The sequence below is a fragment of the Aythya ferina genome, assembly GCF_964211825.1.
Source record: "Aythya ferina genome assembly, chromosome: Z".
NCBI classification, from domain to species: Eukaryota; Metazoa; Chordata; class Aves; order Anseriformes; family Anatidae; genus Aythya; species Aythya ferina.
In genome coordinates this window covers 64850671-64872143 of record NC_140299.1, presented here as the reverse complement: position 1 = coordinate 64872143, position 21473 = coordinate 64850671, and the positions used below count along the sequence as shown (strand labels likewise).

At 39.9% G+C, this 21473-nt stretch overlaps 1 protein-coding gene across 2 annotated transcripts in view; it reads left to right on the top strand.

Annotated features, from left to right (window-relative positions):
- The window catches only part of SRFBP1 (serum response factor binding protein 1), a 75326-nt gene that overhangs the window by 15166 nt on the left and 38687 nt on the right, over positions 1–21473 (top strand). For both annotated transcript variants that reach the window (XM_084503008.1, XM_084503007.1), the window contains 2 exons: positions 11724–11812; positions 12751–12823. In XM_084503008.1, the coding sequence (XP_084359134.1) occupies positions 11724–11812; positions 12751–12823 (162 nt within the window). The remainder of the gene's footprint in view (positions 1–11723; positions 11813–12750; positions 12824–21473) is intronic.

Sequence of the window (21473 nt, the reverse complement as noted above, 5' to 3'; positions counted from 1 at the left end):
CATAGTCAGACAGCAGAGAAAGGGTTTGATGGTAATTCACAAGGAGTGCGTGCATTGCTTTGCCAATGAGAAAGGTGGAAACATGCCCAAGAGGGCAGCAAGCTTTTCCCCATTCATCTTAAGGAGTCTTTGTGGGGAGCCTGATGACATGAGTGCCCAAATCCTGAGAGACTACGGGTGCTTTGCTCTGCAGGTGCCTCCAGCAGTGCACCTCTGCCCGCTTTGGGCAGCAGGGTGCTGTGTTTTAATCCCGAAAAAAGCTGTCCCATGTTTCATGAACTTGCATACCATTTGTGTTGATGCATTATGGTCCTGCCCAGTCCACTTGGTACAAATGTGATTGCGTGTAGCTGAAGATGGAAAAAGCAAGACTAATATTGTAATAAAATAGAAGACCCTAGCTAAAAGAAACAGTGTGTTCCTTAGCTCTTCTTATGCTAGGACTTGATCCTTGTATCAAATAAAGGGATAGCTTACTGATTTTAGTCTGGTTTGTGGTATCCCATCTCTCCCTCCATCTCCATCTGTATGTTCCCACCTTGTTCTTTTGCCCTGGAACTGGCTAGCATTCATGTGGCCATGAGGGGAACCAACTCAGGAAACTGATCTGGCTGAAGACTAACCTTGGTTTGTTTTTTGGTAAGGTTAGGATATTTTTTGTGGATGTGTATTTGTGTAAAACTGTCATGGAACTGAACGACTGAGCCCTGATCTTTATATGTCGCTGTGTATGTGTTATTCCTGCTGCCTTTCTCTCCCTGCTTACATATGTTTTTATAATGCAAATACGTGAAGCTGTAATAAGTCTAATACTGACTACTTCCAGATATTTTGACATGTATAAAATATATACTGTAATATAGTGACTTTTTTAAAAAAAAGTAAACTTGGCAATTACTAACTTTTCCTAAGAATCTCAAAAATCATTAGATATTTCAAGTGACATTCCAGATAATGGAGAGAAATATTTGTAATGAAGTTCCAGAAACATTTTTTCACTGAAATCATTCACTCAAAAGATTATATACTATTGTTAGTTTTGGCTAATAAGTGATCTAGCTGCAGGTGTTTTGAATTTGAAAGCTCTCTGTTGCCAAATAGCACCAAAAATTAACGTCTAGAATACTAGGTTGCCATGGTAATTTCTTGGTTAGCAGACTGCCAAGTAACAAAAATGAAACCAATACTTTTGGTGTGCCCTCTGCTAGGAAAGGAAGGATTGGTGAAAACTGAAACATTACTTAGTTCCATGTTTTTCTTGCTATGTATTTAAGTAGTCAATGTCTCTTCAGTACTTTCTTTCCTTTTTTTTTTTTTTTTTTTTTTTGTCTTTTAAACTGGATTTCTTGTGGAACTTGTTTGCACATAACTTAAGCAATATTTGCAAATGTTTTTGGTGCATTTCTGGTGAATTTTTCCCTTTGTATATAAGCAAGGCTACTTAAACTTTAGGGGGTTCAGGAAAAAATGTGAAATACAATCAACAAGCTGTTGTTTGCCTTTGGGTACATTTAAACATCTTTTTTCTATTTGCCTTGAGCCATTCTGCTGTTAATGGAACAGAATCTTATTGCAGTATGCTGGGATTCTTTTCTCATGACAGGGCTCCTCTAAGGCTGAAATACAGCTAGTGGCTGTTTCATTTATAACAGTTTGTTCATTAGACCCAGCTTTTGCAGTTACGTTAGAATTTGTTGGTAGTGATATGATTGGGTGTATTGAAAATAGGCTCTTTTCTGAGATGCAATTTACAAGGTAGTTTCTTGAATTTTTGTTGTCATCCTACTCTTATATTATGCTTGAACTTTGTGTCAAATAGAACCTGTTGGCCTCAAGTACAGAAGCAAACTCAGAACTACCCTCTTTTTCTTCATGTAATATCAAAGGATTCGTGGCTGATACCATGAGAGCATTTCCAGTGCATGTATCTGGTTTTGTTGCAGCTTTTCTTAGGGAAAGACGTGAGAGACCTTATGTCTCTCATGGACTCAACTGGACTCAAGCATTTCTATGTAAAATTACAGAGCATTGCTTTGGAGTATCTTCAAACTGTAAATGAAAGTTTCTTCAGTTGTGTCTGGACCCCGAATACAGTCTTCATACAGTAGGGACCTCACTGTGCCAGGGGAGAGGAGGAAGGTCTTGGTTCATCGATTGCATGTTTGTGTAATTGTATGGATATTTCAGAACACCGTAACCCCTCTTGGTGAGTTTATTTTACTTAATTAGGTTCAATGCAGAGGCCTTCAATGATGAGAACAGATAGATTTGTACCTGTACAGGAACTCGAACTAGACTGTGAGCTGGCATAAAGCAGAAGTGGATGAAGAAACTCCCATCTGTTGTCCAGTGCTGTTTTTAAGGGTTTAATACTTTAAGTGCATTATTGGGTCATGATCAAGATGTTCAGCACCCTATGGGCTGAATCCTAAGGAGAACGGTTGTGTGTGCTTCAAACTGTTCAGAGGGAAAAGACATGACCATCAGTTTCTTGGCTTCCATGAATTTTGGATAACTGGGGTCAGCTGCATAAGTAAGCTTGTATTAACTTTAAGTTAAGAAGAATTTAAGATGTTCTAGGTCTTTCAGGTATATTCATTTATGGAACTAGTTTTTGCACATGATAATATGAAAGAAAAACTTTCATGTTATAAAGAAAAAATTCATGTTATAAATCTATACAGATCTTCTAATTGTCAGTCTTTTAGAGTATATTATATTAAACAAGTTTTAGGCATAAAAATGTTGCTTTTCTTTTTTTGCTCTTAATCCATTGGATTATAATTAGTTGAAGATTTTGTGGTTTTTTTTTTTTTGAGGCATAGTTGATGCTATAGTTCAGAATAGACACGTACCTTTCTTGATACATCTACAAATCTTTAGTCACACTTTCCTCTATTTTTTCTAATTGGCTGAACACTAGTTTAGTTTGGAGGCAAGTTGCCTGTACAGACCTCAAAACAAGTTTCAGAATTGGCCAAGCATAACATTTTATTCTCATGTAGTGTTTCGCTGAGAACTTTGCTGCTGTTGTCTTAGAAATGTGAACACAAATACCTTTGACTAGTCATGTAAATTTGAATGTGAAGTGTGCCTGTACTGTCATATTGTCCCCGTTGCTTTATGTGGTTTTGTTGCCATCACAGATCTGAGGACCTTTTTGTCGTGATTCAGGATTTGGAACCGAAAACAAGCTTTTATTTTTGGTTCTTTACAAATTCACTAGGTTTCTCTTCAGGAAACATGAACATTTTCATGAGAGTTCTTTTGCAACAATTAATTTGTATGGGAGACTCTCATAATAGATTTCTTTACTATTGCAGATATTTTTTATTCTATACAATGTCTATGCTCTGTTAATTTAAAAGGGCATAATGTATGTGATCAAAAACAACTTCCAGTAACTCCAGCACTGATTCCGGCACTAATTTAGACCTGTCAAGTCCTTTGTTAGTTGAAATTAAGTAACTTGGCAACTATGGCTGAAATATCACTATTCAAAACAGATGAATTTCTTGCAGAAGATACCAGGAGGAAACTTGGAGATCAAAGATGTGGTTAAACAGTCTTCTGTGAGTTTCTGTTCTCCCTCTGTTCCCCCCGCTTGGACATAGTCAGTTGTGAAACTGCTGAGGACTGGGGAAGGTTTTGTAGGGCTACCATGTGAGAGGGAAAAGCTCTGGAGGTGGTTTTCACCTGTCAAAGGCAGGAGCAGCCTGCAATAAGAAGTCAGTGGCTGAAGCTGTTAATTTCTCTTTTTCTTAGCTCTAAATGCTGGGTTAAATATAGTTCTTATGATGTCTTTAAATGGAGACTTGTTAGACTCCATATTTCCTGGGGATCATCCTCTTTTGATTTGGCAGACAGCCTCTTCACAGAATAACAGAAACATCTAGGTTGGAAGAGACCTCCAAGATCACAGAGTACAACCTCTGACCTAACAAGCCAAGTATATACGTCTGAGCAAATTGGGGATTTCTTTTTCTTGCCAGATACTGAATCACAGGATGGTTTGAGGGACCTTAAAGACCATCCAGTTCCAAATACCCAGCAATGGACAAGGACATCTTCAACTAGATCAGACTTCCCAAAGCCTGTCTAACTTGGCCTTGAACATCTCCAGGGATGAGGCAGCCACAGCTTCTCTGGGCAACCTGGTCCAGTGCCTCACCACCCTGATGGTGAAGAATTTCTTCCTTATATCTAATCTAAATCTGCTCTAACAGGTCTCTTTTACAGGGAGGGCCCCACAGCTGGGTGCTACAGGTAGGGTCTCATGAGAGTGGAGTAGTTGGGTTCAGTCCCCTCCCTTGACCTGCTGACCACACTCTTGATGCACCCCAGAATACGATCACCTTCTGGCCAACACTTCTGCAAGTGTTCCCTGCTGGCTCATGTCAAGCTTCCCATCCACCAGTACCCCCAAGTCCTTTTCTCCAGAGCAGCTCTCCATCTTCATCTCCCAGCCTACGTTAATTTGGGGATTGTTCTGGTACAGGTGCAGCACTTGGTGCTGTTGAGCTTCATGAGGTTCATATGGGCCTCCTTCCCAAGCCGTCCCGTCTGGATGGCATCTCTTCCTTCTGTTGTATCAGCTGCACCACTCAGCTTAGTGTCATCCACAAACATTGACTCCATCAGAGATGGTGACTAGGTAGGTCAGGCACGATTTGCCCTTTATGAAGCTGTGCTGGCTGTCTTGAGTCACCTCCCTGCCTTCCATATGCGCTGACAAAGCTGCCAGGAGGATCCGTGATCTCTTCCCTGTCACTGCCATTACTAGCAGTGAGTCCTGGGAGCTCCTGCCTCTGTGGTCAGTATCACTTTAACGTGGGTTGTGCTGAAATCAGTAACTCCTGTTATAGTCCTTCTCAATAACTTGCACTCCTTGGGCAAAGGTAAACCACAGGAGAGGATTTCTACAGTTCTTGTCTGGCCAGTAATTTCCTGGTGATCTTATGTCTCGTCCTGTCTTGAAACAGGAGACACTACTTTGCGTATGACTCAAAAGGGCTTGTGTGAAGCTGGCTGGTGTGCATTGTATTTTGAGGAATGCTTGCTGTAGACTTCAAGCTGTTGGGACTATGGAGCTTTCTTTATGTGTAGAATAGCTGCAACCTTTGACGTTTTTATTTGTTTGTCTTTTTGTATTTTATCCTCATTTAGGATCTGTAGTAATACAAATTGGGATCTGTAGTAGTAGAAATACCTATTTTACTTAAGGTATCTGTGCAAGGCATAGTGTATAATGGATGTAATTTTTAGTGCAGCTCCTACACTACCATTGTAGCTTTTGAAACATGCTAATGTTCTTTCAGGCTAGTATGTTGTCCTGGTTTTGACTGGGATAGAATTAATTTTCTTCCTACTCGCTGGTATGGTTCCGTGTTTAGGATTGAGGACGAGAATGCTGGTAACACACTGATGCTTCAGTTGTTGCAGAGCAGTGCTTGCACAGAGCCAAAGACCTTCATTTCAGCTTCTGGTGCTGCCCTGGCAGCAAGAAGTACACCAGGAGCTGGGAGGGGGCACAGCCAGGACAGCTGGCCCAGGACAGCCAAAGGAATGTCCATGTGGCATCGTGGTCGCAATAAAAGCTGGGGAAAAGAAGGAGGGAGGGAGGGATATTGTGAGTGATGGTGTTTGTCTGCCCAACATAATGGTGGGCATGATTGTGGTGGTTTTACACAGCTGGGCAGCAGAGCTCCACCACAACCACTCTCTCACTCCCCCTCCTCAAAGGAACAGGGAAGAAATATGATGGAAAGGGCTCAAGGGTTGAGATAAGGGCAGAGAGATAACATTTATCGTCACAGGGAAAACACTCAGCGCAGGGAGATATATGTAATCCAGGTTTCACTACCTGTTATTAGCAGTGAGAAACAAAACAAAACAAACAAACAAAACACCTCCTCCCCCTGAGTAGCTCAGGAAAACGGGGAAAGGGGGCTGTGGTCAGTCCCTGGCACTTGGTCTCTGCTGCTCCTTCACGGTCCCTCTCAGCTCCTGCTCCCCGTGGGGTCCCTCCCAGGGATGCCGTCCTTCCCAAACTGAGCCTGCGGGGGCTGCCCACAGGAGTGGCTTAACACCTGCCTGCCGATGGGAAGCCACAAATGAATTCCTTGCTTTGTTTCACTTGTGCATGCAGCTGTTGCTGGACCTAGTGAGCTGTCTTTATCCCAACCCCTGGGTTCTCGCACTTTCACATTTCTGATTCTCTCCCACATCTCACCTGTGAGAGTGAGCAAGCAGCTGAGTGTTGCTCATCTGAACGCTGAGTTAAACCACAGCATACATTTCACTGCCTTCGTTGTTGTTAAAAGTGAACACCTTTCCACTGTGATTTCTTTTAGATTTAAAAATTTATAAATTATTCCTAATACATGTGTGGAAGGTCAATTTGTCCTGGTAAAAGTGACCTGTTCTTACTTAGTATTTAACAATTCTTCTTAGATAGAAGCAATTGCTTCTTAGATAATGTTTTTCTAAAGAATAAAAAAATGCCTTCCAAAATGGAAAGCATCCCACGTCCTTTATTGCAAAAAATCCTTGAAGTGGTTATTTCCACTTACAACGGCATGCTTCCTGAATTTCTAGGAATCCTAAAATGTGTTGCTATTGATAGAAGAAGCTGTTTGCTTGGGGTTTTGACTGAGGCTATAATTATTCTTTTGAGTTTACTTTCACATCTAAGTATGTTTAAAAATCCTTGTCACCGTGCACTGAAGCATTGGTAAGTCTAACCCTGTTTATAGTGCAGCCTTTACAAGTTGCATTGCAAAGACTCCTGTATTGTTGTCTTATCTTTTATATAAAAGAATATCTTACCTATTGTGAATAAATGTTTATTACTATTTTGAAAAAAATCACGTCTGTTTTTTGTTTTTGTTACGGTTTTGTTTACCTCAAGGGAAAGTTGTCTGTCTCACTTTTTAACACGAGAGGCTATCAGTCCTAGGAGCCGCACTGGTGGTCTAAGACCCATTGTTTGAGGCACACTCTAAAGCAAAGACTTTTTGATTTCTGTCCCAAAGAGCAGACTGCTTTCTTGAGAACTTTATGAGTACTTCCAAGAACAGAGTTGATGCATGCTGTCCCGTGTGAAAGAAGTGACTGTGGATTACATAAATTGATATGCCTAGTCTGCCAAGGAGTGAATACCTTCCCTCATTCCTGCTGTCATATGTCTACAGAGCTTTCATTGGCTGGCATCTGGAGAGGCTGGGTCTTGGCTCACTTAAGCCCCAGAAACATGCTGTGTCTGCATTAATATTTCTGTAAAAAAAATACATTACAAAATATTTTGGAGAGAAAGTTAAATATAGTTAGTATTCGGATATGCAGTAACTACCATGTTAAGTTATTGTATGAATTCTTTGAATTCAAATGTGTTTGTAGCTTGGAGATGCTTTTAATAGTCATTAAACAAAAGAAAAACATCTTCCTTTGAAGCATGCATACCCAGTTTTCATCTTTTTGAATGTATTTAGTATTTAAGACGTATTCAACCAGAAGGTTCATTTTGTCTCCTCCATTTACAAGATGATGTATTACAGTGAACTGTTGCTCTATTTTAAAAAAAAAAAAAGTGATAATTCCCCTCGATATCATATAAAGAGATATGTTTACATGCCAAGATGGCAAATGGTAATCTTAAGCATTTTTTCCTTAGTGCGTGGAAACTTAAACAGTGTAGTTATTTAGCATAGACTTGGCTTGGTGCTTGTGGCTTTTACTATTCACTGATGTATAAGTGCTCTGTAGGCCTTAGGATTTTTTTCGCCTGGGTAAAGTACTGACTTCTGATACTCAGATTTTAGAACAGGACACCGATCTTAAATGTCAGTCATTCTTGGCCCAAAAACCTTCTTACCCTTTTCACAGAATTCTTAGGATTAGAAGGGACCATCTAGCTCCAAACCTCTGGCTGTGGACAAGGACATCTTCCAGTAGATCAGGCTGCCCAAAGCCCCATCCAGCCTGGCCTTGGACATTCCCACAGGGGAGGCATCCGCAGCTTCACTGGGCAGCCTGTTCCAGAGCCTCACCACCAAGAAGTGAAGAGTTTCTTCCTTATATCTAATCTAAATCTACTCTCTTTTAGTTTAAAACCATTACTCCTTGTCCTGTCACTACATTACCTAGTAATGAGTCTCTTCCCGTCTTTCTTATAGGTTGCCTTTAGGTGTTAGAAGGTAGCTATAAGGCCTCCACTGAAAACTTCTTTTCTATAGGCTAAAGTCTCTCAGCCTGTCTTGGAGAGGTGCTCCAGCTCCCTGATCGTTTTTTCAGGGCTCCCTTTGAACTTTCTTTAACTTACCCATGTCTCTCTTATGGTGGGGACCCCAGAACTGGATCTCTGTAACTTAGAGACGAGGATGTTGTGGGGAACTGTTACCAAAGGCTTTACACGAGTCCAGGTTGCTTTCCCTTGTCCAACGATGCTGTTGCTCTGTCCTAGAAGGCCACAATTTAGGCATGATTTGCCCTTCGTGAAGTCATCTTGCCTGTCCCCAAACAACACCTTTTCACTTTTATTTGTGCAAGTGTGAATAACTACCCCAGAAGAGTTTCCCTCCACTCCTTTTAGCAGAAGCACTACTGAATGTGTTTCTTCTTAGAGGTGACAGTGCTGGGACCTGTATTCAAAGGTCCTCTCCCTATAAATTGTTTTATTCTAACAGATTCAGCCTTCGGTAGAGCTACTACTGAGCACAGTTAGGACTTAAATGCTTGCTTGTGCAGGTAACTTAGCTACAAAGATAATTAAGTGTTCAGAATATGCATTTAAAAAAATAATAATCTTCTCAATTTGTGGTCCTGAACTTCACATCATAGTTTATTACTATATTTTCCTACAGGGACTTTGAAAATTTTTGTTTGCTTTTGGTCTAGCTTGTTGCAGGTTTGTAATGCCAATATTCTTGGTGGAACTGGTTTGATGGCAACTGTTAGGTATTTGGGCAGCACACAGTCAGTCTGATGTTGCCTCTGAGAAATTGGAAGTAAAGTATTTCCTCAAGAAAGAGCTGCCAACTTCATAGAGTGGCTTGGATCGTAAAGGGGTTAAAGACCATCCAGTTCCAACCCTCCTGCCCTGGTCAGGGTGGCCAGGGCCTAGTCCAGGGACAAAGCCATCCACAGCTTCTCTGGGCAACATCTTCCAGTGCCTCACCACCCTCTGAGTGAATTTCCTTCTAACATCCAGTCTAAATCTCCCTTTTTTCAGTTTAAAGCCATCACTCCACGTCCTGTCATTGGCTGCTAAGGGAAAAAGTCACTCTGTCTTTTTCATAAGCCCCCTTTAAGTACTGAAAAGCTGCAGTAAGATCATCCCAGAGCCTTCTCCTCTCCAGACTGAATATCCTGAGCTCTCCCAGCTTTTCTTCACAGGAGAGGTGCTCCAGCCCTCTGATCATCTTTGTAGCTCTCCTCTGGACCTTCTCCAACAAGTCCACATCCTTCTTGTGCTGGGGCTCCAGACCTGGATGCAGCACTTCAGGTGGGCCCTTATGAAGGCAAAGGAGGGGGGACAGTCCCCTCCCTCACCTTCTGTTGATGCAGCCCAGGACCCAGTTGGCCTTCTGGGCTGCAAGCACACCCTGCTGGCTCATGTTGAGCTTTTCATCCACCAGAGCCCCCAAATCCTTCTCTGCAGGGCTGATCTCAATGAGTTCTTCTCCCAGTCCATGCTCATGTCTGGGATTGCCCCAACCCTGGTGCAGCACCTTGCACTTGGACTTGTTGAACCTCATTAGGTTCACATGAGCCTGTTTGTCCAGGTCCCTTTGGATGGCATCCCTTTCTTCTGTTGTATTGACTGCACCACTCAGCTTGGTGTCATCTGCAAACTTGCTGAGGGTGCACTCAATCTGAGTTGTAGTAAAGATGTTGTAAGATAACAGTAAGGTAAGATAACAGTACAGGTCCCAGCACTTGTCACCAGCCTCACGCTAGACAAAGAGCCAGTGATTGCAGCCCTCTGGATGCAGCCATCCAGCCAATTCCTTGTCCACTGAATGGTCCACCCTTCAAATCTCTCAGATTTGGAGATGAGGATGTCATTTGGGACTGTGTGCATGGCTTTGCAGAATTTCAAGTAGATGCCATTGGTTGATCATCCCCTGTTAACTGAGGCAGTCAGTCTATCATAGAAGGCCACCAGAGTGGTCAGGCACGACTTGTCCTTGGTGAAGCCGTGCTGGCTGTGTCAGATCACCTCCTTGTCTTGCACGTGCCTTTACATTGCTTCCAGGAGGGCCTGTTCCATGGTCTTCCCAGCCACAGAGTTGATGCTTACCGGTCCACAATTCCCCACATCCTCCTTTCTACCCTTCTTTAAAAATTTCTTTTGAACCATACTGCTTGAATTTAAGACAAATTTAGCTTTTTGTCAGGAACAATGTATTTTTAATGCTTTAATATTTCATATTTTGTAAATCTAAATATGAAATCTTTTTCATATTTAGATAGTGATTCAGATATATCAAAAGTTGGGGTTTTTTTCAGCCTTGAGAAGAGAAGACTGAGAGGGGATCTCATCAATGTGTATAAATACCTGAGGTGTGGGAGACGGAGGGATTTGGCCAACCTCTTTTCAGTGGTTTGTGGGGACAGGACAAGGGGCAATGGCCACAAAATGGATCACAGGAAGTTCTGCACCAACATGTGAAAGAACTTCTTCACGGTGAGGGTGATGGAGCACTGGGACAGGCTGCCCAGGGAGGTTGTGGGGTCTCCTCTAAAGATATTCAAGGCCTGTCTGGATGCTTACCTGGGCAACCTGCTCGAGGGAACCTGCTTTGGCAGGAGGGTTGGACCTGATGATCTCTTGAGGTCCCTTCCAACCCCTACAATTCTGTGATTCTGTGACTTAAAAAAGCACTTTCATAAGTCAGTATCAAGTCCCTGTCTCTTCAAAATGTTCATCATTGTGAAGGCAACATCTCAGCCTAAGGTTTCCCATGATGGAACTTTACAGCAAAAGATTCTAGAGATTTTTCTGTTTGTACCACCTTTTACTAATAGTTTCAATTCTGCACCTCTTAGTGTGAGAGAAGCAAGACCAGAACATCTCTATCATTTTTCTTTAATACTTTCTATTTTGAAATACATTTTGGGAAGTAGGCAGTGTAAAGTTGAAAATGAGTGTAGCAAGTTGAAAATCACTTTGATTTTATTTTCAACAGGTTCATATAATCAATTTTTCAACAATTCGAATACATAAAAAGATTTTTGCATCACAAAATCTGTTCTATAACAGATAATGTTTAGCTTGGGAGTCTTTCCTTATATCTTTCAAAATGTTTCATAACAAAATGCTTTTACATAATATTTAACAATGGAAAAGTACTGGTGCTGTTTCACCAGGACAAAAATAAAGTGAAGGCAAAAGGTGAGTCTTTACAAATATGTAGCTCAGTCTAGCTCAAAGAATAATATTAAAGTATGGCTAGTTAGGAATGTCTTGTCTTCTGTTGAGACCTCAGACACATTTTTAGACTGCTGGTTGTTCTTCCTCTGTTTATGGAAGCAGTTTGATTTTTAAATGAAATCTGAATTCACTTGAACTTGGGTTTGGGTAGCAAGGGAATGCACTCTGTTTTCAAGAATGTTTTTTTGTTGAACTAATTTCTAAAATTTAAATCAGTGCAATGAATGTATTGTATATGGAAATTGATCAAGGAACACAATCTTTATAATGTCTTCCATCTTTCTGACAGGTTGTGAAGATGAGAAAAGATGTGAAGAAAGTCCGAGTCCTGACTATTCGCAGACTAACCAGACACATTGGGAAGCTGAAGTTGAAAAAGTCAGTTTTAAATATCAGTGTTCTTGTTTGTGTATTTATAAATGAGTCAGTATCTGAAATGTCTTCCAAAATAACAGGGAGAAACATTTATTACATAGAAAACTGAAGGCACTCTGATGTATATGTTTTATTAGTCTTATTTTTTCTTTATTTTAGATAGAATCAAAATACCAACTAAAAAGTAGTTTTGTAAAGTAGAATAGGGGTAAAATTTATTAAACATATTTAGCATATTTGAAGTTAATCCCAACACAACTTTTTATGGTGCTTTTGAAAGCATCAAACCTGATCTTTGAGGTTATTCTACTATTGCACGTAAGTTGTCCAATATTTTCTCACTGCAGTTGTCTGCAATATTTTATATTAAGAAATATTTAGTATGTATTGTTATATAAATAATACTTATTTTGTAATAGTTTATATTAATTAAGTTAATTAAAACAATATTTGTAGATTGGCCCAAAGTGACTGGTGATGTTTTTCACTGGAGACAACATAAGATAACTCTGTTACTGTGTTCAAAGTGTAAATTGAACATACTGTTTTCCCACAAACCTAGCAAATCGTGAAAAATAAGAAACAGGCCCACCCAATGAATGTTTATATTTAAGTACTACAGATCTTAAAATGTAATCATATTTGAGATAACAGTGTCTCCTACTTATTACTGTTTGGAATTGTAATTACCATGTATTTACCTAGTAAATAACATTTGTCTTTCTGATTATTTTGCTAAATTTTGTGTGTTTTCCTCTGTTCTGAACAGTAGGAGCATTATATTATGTTCAACTCTGCTAAAATTTTTATTTAACAGCAAGGGAATGTGAATTGTGCTCATTCTTGTGATATTTTTAGTTTGCTACTTAGTATCACCATATTGGAAGAAAAAAGTGAAGAGAAGTCAGATTTTTTTTAATAAAGACAGACTTCATTTACAGGGGTTCAGAAGACCTCAAATTAAAGAACCAAAAACGAGTTGAGAGATTAATAGAAGAAATCCATGCTATGAAGGTAATACCATATTTAGATATTTAAATATTAAAATGAATTAATTTTAACAATTAAAAGCTTTGTTTTCTAGGACTGCATTACTGAAACTTAGCTGAAGTATTTCCAAAGTCAGCTTGGCCATTACTGTAACACAGCTGGAAAATTATGAACATTTCCATATTTCTGTGTTTGTTTGGTGCATCTGTCAAGGTGTTAAGACAATTTGGGTCTTAAGTTTGCCAAACAAAACTTGAATCTGTTTAGAAATGAATCGTGCTTGAAGTTTCTACTGTGACAGTTAAAGTGCAGGAAATAAATTTCTCATGCCACTTAGAAGTGCAAATGGTGCTTTATATGCCCGACCATAGCATCATTGTTGTCAGTTTTTGTCGCTTTAAATGTGATGCCAGTAGTGTACTACTTTCATCTTTAAAGTTCTGTACTAGTTTTTGAAATTGTAGCTGCAAGGGACTGGTAGCGCTTGATTCAGGCCTTTTTCATCTTCCAGCTTGCTGTCCGTTGCTGTTTTGGTATCTTTTAACTTGACAATGTTCTGTACTACTTATATCTCAATTTTAGCAGGTAATGCTAACAATTTTTTGTGTTGACAGGAGGTATATATTATACTCATGAGGTCTGAGCACAAGATTATAGGCCAAGAAAGCTGTTTTCGTATTAAATTACAGAAGTTTTATTTGATGATTTGTTTTTGTTTTGTTTTTCCTGGTAACAGTAGCGATTGCCCTTACCTATTTGTTTATTTTTCATCCTGGTCTTCAAAAAAAGCTGACAAATGAAGAGGCTTCATTGACCATTAAGAACTGCTTTATTTGTCAGGTGGAATCACAGAGTTTTTTAGCATAGTATTTGAAAAAGAGTCTCCACAAATAAATAAAGGGGGAAAGGAAATGGTTATCACTGTACTATAGTGTTAAGCAGTAGTCAAGCAACAGAAGTGTTTCTTTGTCTGCATAGTGCTTTTACTTCCAGGATTGGCTCACGCAGACATCTTGAAGGCTGCCTGTACTTCAAACTGTATTGACCACGTACATTAGAGATGTTTCTGTTGGTGTACGTTTTTTTAATGTGTCTGCTTTTTTCACCATACACCTGCAGTGAACAGCAGCAGTTAGACTTATCCCACCTGATTCTAGGTAGTTTGCAATGTCAGTTAAAAAAACTCAGTGCTTTCTGGTTTCTGTATCATAAATGGGTACAGAAATATCTCCAGAAAGAATCAGATGTGGAATGGACTGAGTTACCTTCCTGGACTGCCTGTCCGTTTCCCTGGAAGGGTAACCAGGCTTGTAAACAGAGGTGCCTTGAGATAAAAGGCTGGTTCTGTTACTAGTACTGTGAAACACTGCTTTGAAAAAGACCTTTCATTGTGAGGTTGTTGTTTGGTCAAGCAGAGAATGAGCCATGTGGAATTAAGGGAGAACCTCAGCTGTCAGTAGTGATTCATTAATGCTACATAAGTTTCCTGAGTGCAGGACTTGTAAGTGCTTGAAGACTGATTGTTGAGGGAGGGTAGATTTGTAATTTGGAGAGCTAAAGGCAAACAAAGCTTGCTTTGAAATAGTTTATATAGAGTGAGGAGACTTCCAAGTGAGCAGCTGAGAAGGAAGAAAAGCTCTCCCACTTCCCAGGCAAACAGCTATTAAATGATCTCAGTTGCCTGAAATCATGCTGTTAGTGGTCTTTATTGTGTTAAAAGTACCCATATTATATTGGTAGTATTTTAATAGCAAAAAAGGTTGCATCTCCTGTTGTTTGGTTTGTTTTTTCATCTTTTAAAAAGAATAAGTAGACAGTTACGGCTCTAGAGTACATTTGTTTCTTAGATGAAATAAAGATTCCTGTTCTTTTCTTATGAATCACAGCCTAAAAGGCTCTAGTTGTTTACATATTTTTTCACCGCTTTTGATTTCTAGACTGAGATCTTTTCAGAGTTGGCATAGAAATTTTCCTCATTCACCATAGTGGAGAAACAAGACAGCTTTCACATAAATCATTGAAATTCTCTGTCATAATGGGCGTTTCTTTACCAGTGAAACATCACACCCAGCAACCTTTCTTTTAAGTTACTGATCCTATGATCGGTGTTTTAGAAATAACTCCTCACATAACATGATAAGGTATTTTCTCATTTTTAGGAAAGAAAGAATAGAAATGGTTAATAAGGAACATTGATTAATACTCTACAAAGTTTTAACTTAAAGCAGGTTTGTGTAATCCAGACTAATTCAGCAGTTTTGATGTGTGGATCCCAAGCACTTGTCAGAGGAGACACAAATTGTTTTGAAACCGACAGTGTGTCCAGAAAGTAAAAAGTGGTCGTATTCCTTATAATTAACAGAAATAGTCCATGAAATTCTACTCATTCATCATTTTATGTAAGAAAAATCTCTACCTTCTCTCTTACTGAATGTTTACACTTAAGGAGTATACTGAGCTGTAAATCTAGAGAAAAAGACGGCAACAAAAAAATACTTACTCTGGCCAAAGCGGCTTGGAGCCAGAAAGCGGATGTTACACCAGAATCTGACAGCATGTGTATATATGGATAAAAGATTATTTGGGATGACTGCTTAGAGCATATAGAACTTCTTTAATAGTTGCAAAAGCTATGAAGGGTTTGTGAAGATTGGGAAAAAAAATACATCTTTGAAAATCCCAGAGAAGGAAAATAGTATAATTTTTCTTCTGAGTTTTTCCCACCGTTGCCAAAGAGAGTACACTTTATAAATACACATTTTTCTTCCATCAGTCAAGAAGACATCAGGAACATCTTTCCCCTCCCACATATCCAGGAGAAAAAAAAAAACAAACACCAGCTTATAGCACTTTATGGGAACTGCTGGCACAGACAGTGCGGACAGTGTCATTTGTGAAGGACTTAAGTTATGCTGATGTTCTCAGAAGGAGTAAGAGTAGAGTTACATTTCAAAAATAATTTGTTTCCAGCTGTGGGAAGAAAGACTGAAACACTGGGACCTTGACACATTTGTCTGTGTTGTTAAAGTTTTTAATGCAATAACTTAAATTTTTCTGAGGGGAAAAAAAAAAAAAGCTGAGGGGTTGAAATACCAGTGAGGGAGAATTCTTTGTCTTTCTAAGAATTATATTTATACATTCATCTACCATTAAACCAAGAAACCTTTTCACTGTCTTGGAGGAGGTGTTATCTTTCATCTGGACTATAACAACAATAACGAGGAAAAAGAAAATTTCCGAATGGCTCATGTGTTGTTAGCAATTGCCTGCAGCTCAGGAGGACTTCTGAGGGCTACAGTTCCTTTAGAATGATATAAAAGTGAACTTTCAATTAAAGATCTTAACTTCTCTTTCTAGCTTGAGTCTTTACTAATTACCATCTGATATTACAGGGAGAGGAATATAATTGCTGTCATTTGGTAATTGTTGCCTTACCACTAACTCTTGAGTGTGCTTTTTCCTATCTTCAAGTACACCCAGAAAGACACTGATGACATAATTTCACTGTAAATATACAGATTCCTAGGAGTGGGACATAATTAGATACTCACTTTTCAGGTTAAATACTGTATCTATTTTTGTGTATACTTTTTAAAAATTCTACATATTCATTCATTGACAGTACTGCATATATTGAAAATGTAAGAAATTTTGGTGCTGGGCTGCATGTAAAAAAAAAACACTTATATTGTTATGTTATTGTTAGAATGACATTTAATTTCTAGTTGTGTGTGTTTTGATTGTTAGAACTGGAGATTTAAAAGAACTTAATAGGCAAATACAAGTAATAATGTCTCAGGCACAACAAGATACATACATTGTGAGAAGGGAGAGCAGTTAAAAATTCTAGCTACGTGGTTGCAGGACTGAGTTAATTGTTTGCAGGAGTTCTCAAAGCTATTGGAGTAAAACACTGTTTTTTGAGTTCTTCAGAATTTCTTTTGCCAAATCCATACAAAATATTTATTTAACAATTCATGAAAGATGGGGGGGTTGGGGAGGGAAGAACAGTATGATCTTTCTAGTCTTTCAACTGTGATTTCACTTTCTTGAAAGAGAAAATTGTACATATGTACAGGATTTTCTTTAATTTTCAGGTTTGATGGTACTGCCAGAGCAGGTTTATTATCAATCGTAGAGTATTTCTTACCCTATTTATGAAGCTGTAGTATTTTTTAAGCATCTTTTGCAGAATTATGACTGATAGTCTAGCAAATTATTAGCAGTGGGCAACTTACTTTGAACTGTTTACATTTTTTTTGCTGAAATTAGATCTTAATGTAACTTAATGTAGTTGCTTTACTGTGTATTTAGGACTAGCCTATACCTCACAGGGAATACTGTTATTATGGCACCTGTTGCTATTGCAATATTTCATTTGGAGAATTAGTGATACATGGGCAAAAGGCTATTTGATAAGATTGAAAGGAAATTATCTTCCAATTGTTAGAAAAGAGCAGCAGTTGATTACAACTATTATTAAATTGCTTGTAAATGGATGCTTATGCATTCTCTGTCCTGAAAATTATTCCTGAAGAAAAAAATAATTTGATATTCACAGAATTGTTAAGGTTGGAAAAGACCTCCAAGATCATATGGTCCAACCATCACCCTACCAGTAATAAAACCATGTTCCTAAGCACCACATCCAACCTTTCCTTAAACACCCGCAAGGACAGTGACTCCACCACCTTCCTGGGCAACCTGTTCCAATGCCTGACTGCTCTTTCTGAGAGGAAATGTCTCCTCACTTCCAACCAGAACCTCCCCTGGCACAACTCGAGGCCATTCCCTCTAGTCCTATCACTGGTTACCTGTGAGAAGAGACCGACCCCCAGCTCCCCACACCTTCCTTTCAGGCAGTTGCAGAGAGCAATGAGGTCTCCCCTGAGCCTTCTCTTCTCCAGACTAAACAACCCCAGTCCCCTCAGCTGCTCCTCATAGGACTTGTGTTCCCTTCACCAGCTTCTTAGCCCTTCTCTGGATATCTTCCAGGCCCTCAATGTCCTTCTTGTACTGAAGGGCCCAAAGGTGAACACAGCACTCAAGGTGAGGCCTCACCAGAGCAGAGTACAGGAGGATGATCACCTCCCTGCTCCTGCTGGCTGCACTGTTCCTGACACAAGCCAGGATGCCATTGGCCTCCTTGGCCACCTGGGCACACTGCCGGCTCATGTTCAGGTGAGCATCGACCAGCACCCCCAGATCCTTTTCCTCTGCACAGCTTTCCAGCCACTCTGCCCCAAGCCTGCAGCACTGCATGGGGTTGTTGTGGCCAAAGTGCAGGACCCGGTACTCAGCCATGTTGAACCTCATCCCATTGGCCTCTGCACATTGACCCAACCTGTCCAGGTCCCTCCACAGGGTCTTCTTACCCTCTAGCAGGTTGACACTTCCCCCCAATTTGGTGTCTGCAAACTTACTGAGGGTGTACTCATTTCCCTCATCCAAATCATCAATACAGATATTAAAGAAGATGGGCCCCAACACCGACCCCTGGGGAACATCACAGGTGACTGGTCACCAGCTGGATTTCACTCCATTCACCACCACTCTCTGGGCCTAGCCATCCAGCCAGTTTTTACCCCAGCCCAGAGTGTAGCTGTCCAAGCCATGGGCTGCCATCTGCTCCAGGAGAATACTATGGGGGAGTGTGTCAAAGGCCTCGCTGAAGTCTAGGCAGACTATGTCAACAGCCTTTCCCTCATCCACCAGGCAGGTCACCTGGTCATAGAAGATGAGGTTGGTCAGGCAGGACTTGCCTTTCATGAGTTCATGCTGACTGGGCCTGATGCCCAGGTTGTCCCACGTGTGCTGTGTGATTGCACTCAAGAGGACCTGTTTGATAACCTTCTCCAGCACCGGGTTCAGGCTAACAGGCCTGTAGTTTCCCGGGTCCTCCTTACAACCCTTCATATAGATGGGCATCAATGTTTTGTGTTTTTTCTAGTATACTTAAACCACAATATTTATTGTAAAACAATGAGTTTGTTACAAAAGAAATAGGAAAAAATAAGACTTTGTTGTAATTTATTCTTTCTTAAGCTTGTATTTTAACAAGATATGAACAGAAGTATGAACTCCAGTAATAGTCAGGCATTTGAAAGCCAAACTGTTTTTTTAAAGGTAGAAGTTCAGTCTGAAGTTTTTATCATCTTTGGCAATGGAACAAAAATCATCCAGTTTCATGAAAGTAATAGTGTTGTGGATGAGAAAGGCTGGCCTGGTTAAAAAGCTGGTTATCTAGTCCTGAACAAAAGGCCTATGGAGCGTAATAGATTTTGTTTTTAATACTGACTTTTTGAATGGAATTTTTGTATCCTGAAATGTCATGCTTTTTCAAAAAGCCTTTTTTTTTTTTTTTTTTTTTACAACAGTAGTGTTTCCCTATTTAGTTAATATTTTCATCTTATGTAGCCTTGCTTTCAGTTAATATCTCACTGTAATATTGTCTTAGGTAAGAATGAGGACTAGAGTACCTTTTTGCAGTTTTGCTTTTTGTTTTATTTCCCAGCATATGTTTCCAACAAATCTTGCATATTTTATTTCATAATAGATAGCAGACTTTCATATTAACATTACAAAATCTTTAACCTCTAAAGGTTTCTGAAAGAGTAGTGGGAAACTCTTAAACTCTAATGTATAATCATTTTAGGAGGGGTCCTTGTTGCTTCTTAAGGAAAAACAGAAGGGTCCTGCTTTCACAATGGCATGGGCCGGATGCCACTTTCAGACCATTGCAGTGAAGGGGGAAAGGGTAGAACTTGAAGTCCTTCAGCTCTGCTTCAGTAGAGTAGTGCAAGTCCATGCTTTGGCAAGTGTCTCACTTGTTAGGAATGCATGATGTGCTTCTCTGCAGTAATACAGGAAATTTGGTGCTTTGAGTGATGGATGGACCCATGTGCACATTACTTAAGGCATACATGTGCAACATATCAGGCAATTTTAGGAAACACTGAATTATACTCCTAGAGTTCATCACAGCACATTCTACTTTGTCTATAGCATTGCTTTGCTCTTCTGCTTAATGTATGCCCTTATAAGACAGGTTATATTTGCCATAAAAACTGAGTATTAATTTAACCGATACCTCTAGTTTTGTCATGACTGAAATGGAAAGCTCTTTCAAGTAGAAAACACCTAACATAATGCAGAAGACAGCATGGATGAACAGCGAGCTCATAACTGATCCCAAACACATACACAGTCCACCAAAAGTGGAAACAAGGACAGACTGCTTGGGAGAATGTAGACGCACACAGGTAGTGTTGATGATTGCTTTCTAACACAGGTGATCGAGAATCTGATGAAAAGAGATTCTCTGCTAGACTGGGTGTATAGAAACAGGAAAGAACTGGTCAGGAATATGAAGGTTAGGGTAGCCTCCTTTACAGTGACCATGTGATGGTGGAGTTCTGGATTCTGAGAGTTAGGCAACCGGCAATAAGACTGGGTGGAAAACTGTTTGGTCTGTCAAGTTCAAAGTGGTGTAATCAGTGGTGGGACATGCCAGCTGGTTGCTGGTTACAAGCGGTGTCCGCTAAGGAGCTATGCTACTACCGATACTGGCTAGTGTTATAGTAATGTCCTAAATGGTGGTATGGGGTTTACGCTCAGCAGGTTCAAGGATGATGCCAAACTGGGGAGTGTAAATGATATGTATGAAGGCAGGGCTGCTATTTGGGGTGATTTGTACAGGGTAGAGGAATGAGCTCATTGAGAGGAGCCACATGTTCAAGAAAGGCAAAAATGTAGTCTTGTGTTTGGCATGGAATAGCTCCATGCAAAATTAGAGACTGGATACCAGTTGGCTAGAAAGCAGCTTTGTGGAGAAGGACCTCAGCACCCTGGTGGACAAGAAATTGAACATGACATGCAAAAGTGCCTCTGTCGCAAGGAATATTAACTGCATTGTGAGCTGCATTAGGAAGAGTGTATAGCTGGCAAGTACAAGGAGAGAACTGTGTTCACTCGTCAGGGAAAAAAAAGCTAAGGGGAAGCCTTATTGCTGTCTGCAACTACCTACTATAGCCTAGGAGGTAAGCCAGGCTTTTCTTAGAGGTATCCAGTGGGAGAATGGTGAGCAATAGGCTCGAGTCACAACCTGAATGTGGGATCTTAGCCACTGGAGGTGTTCAGAATTCAAGGGCTCTGAGCAGTCATCTTCTCTGGAGCTTGTTTGGGAAGAAGGTTGGACTAGGTCTGGAGGTCTCTCCCAATCTACATAATCATATCATTATGCAGTCCTAAGCAGGAGGGATTTTAAAGTTAGGAGAGGTAAAAATGTAAATGTACAGTGAAATATTTTAGCTTTTGTTGGGTGTGAAAGCTATGTCATCCTGTCACCTGTTCTTTTTCCTCATTAAAAATATCTTTAGGAATAAGTCAATAGAGTTGCATGCTTATGTGCACAAATAACCATACAATACCATACATTCACCTTCCAAAGAGTGTGTAGAAGAGCATCATAATCAATATTGAATACAAGCAGGTAGACAAAGTGCTTGAGAATATACAGTGTGCAGTACTACTGTACCTGCACGTGGCTAGACAATGGTATTTGATACTGCTGTAATGGATAAACTTGTAGACTTTCTGTTCTGTCCCAGTTCGTACTATTGAACTGGTATTACCAGCAAGTCAACTTGTTTCAGATAAGGGGTAAATAAATGGC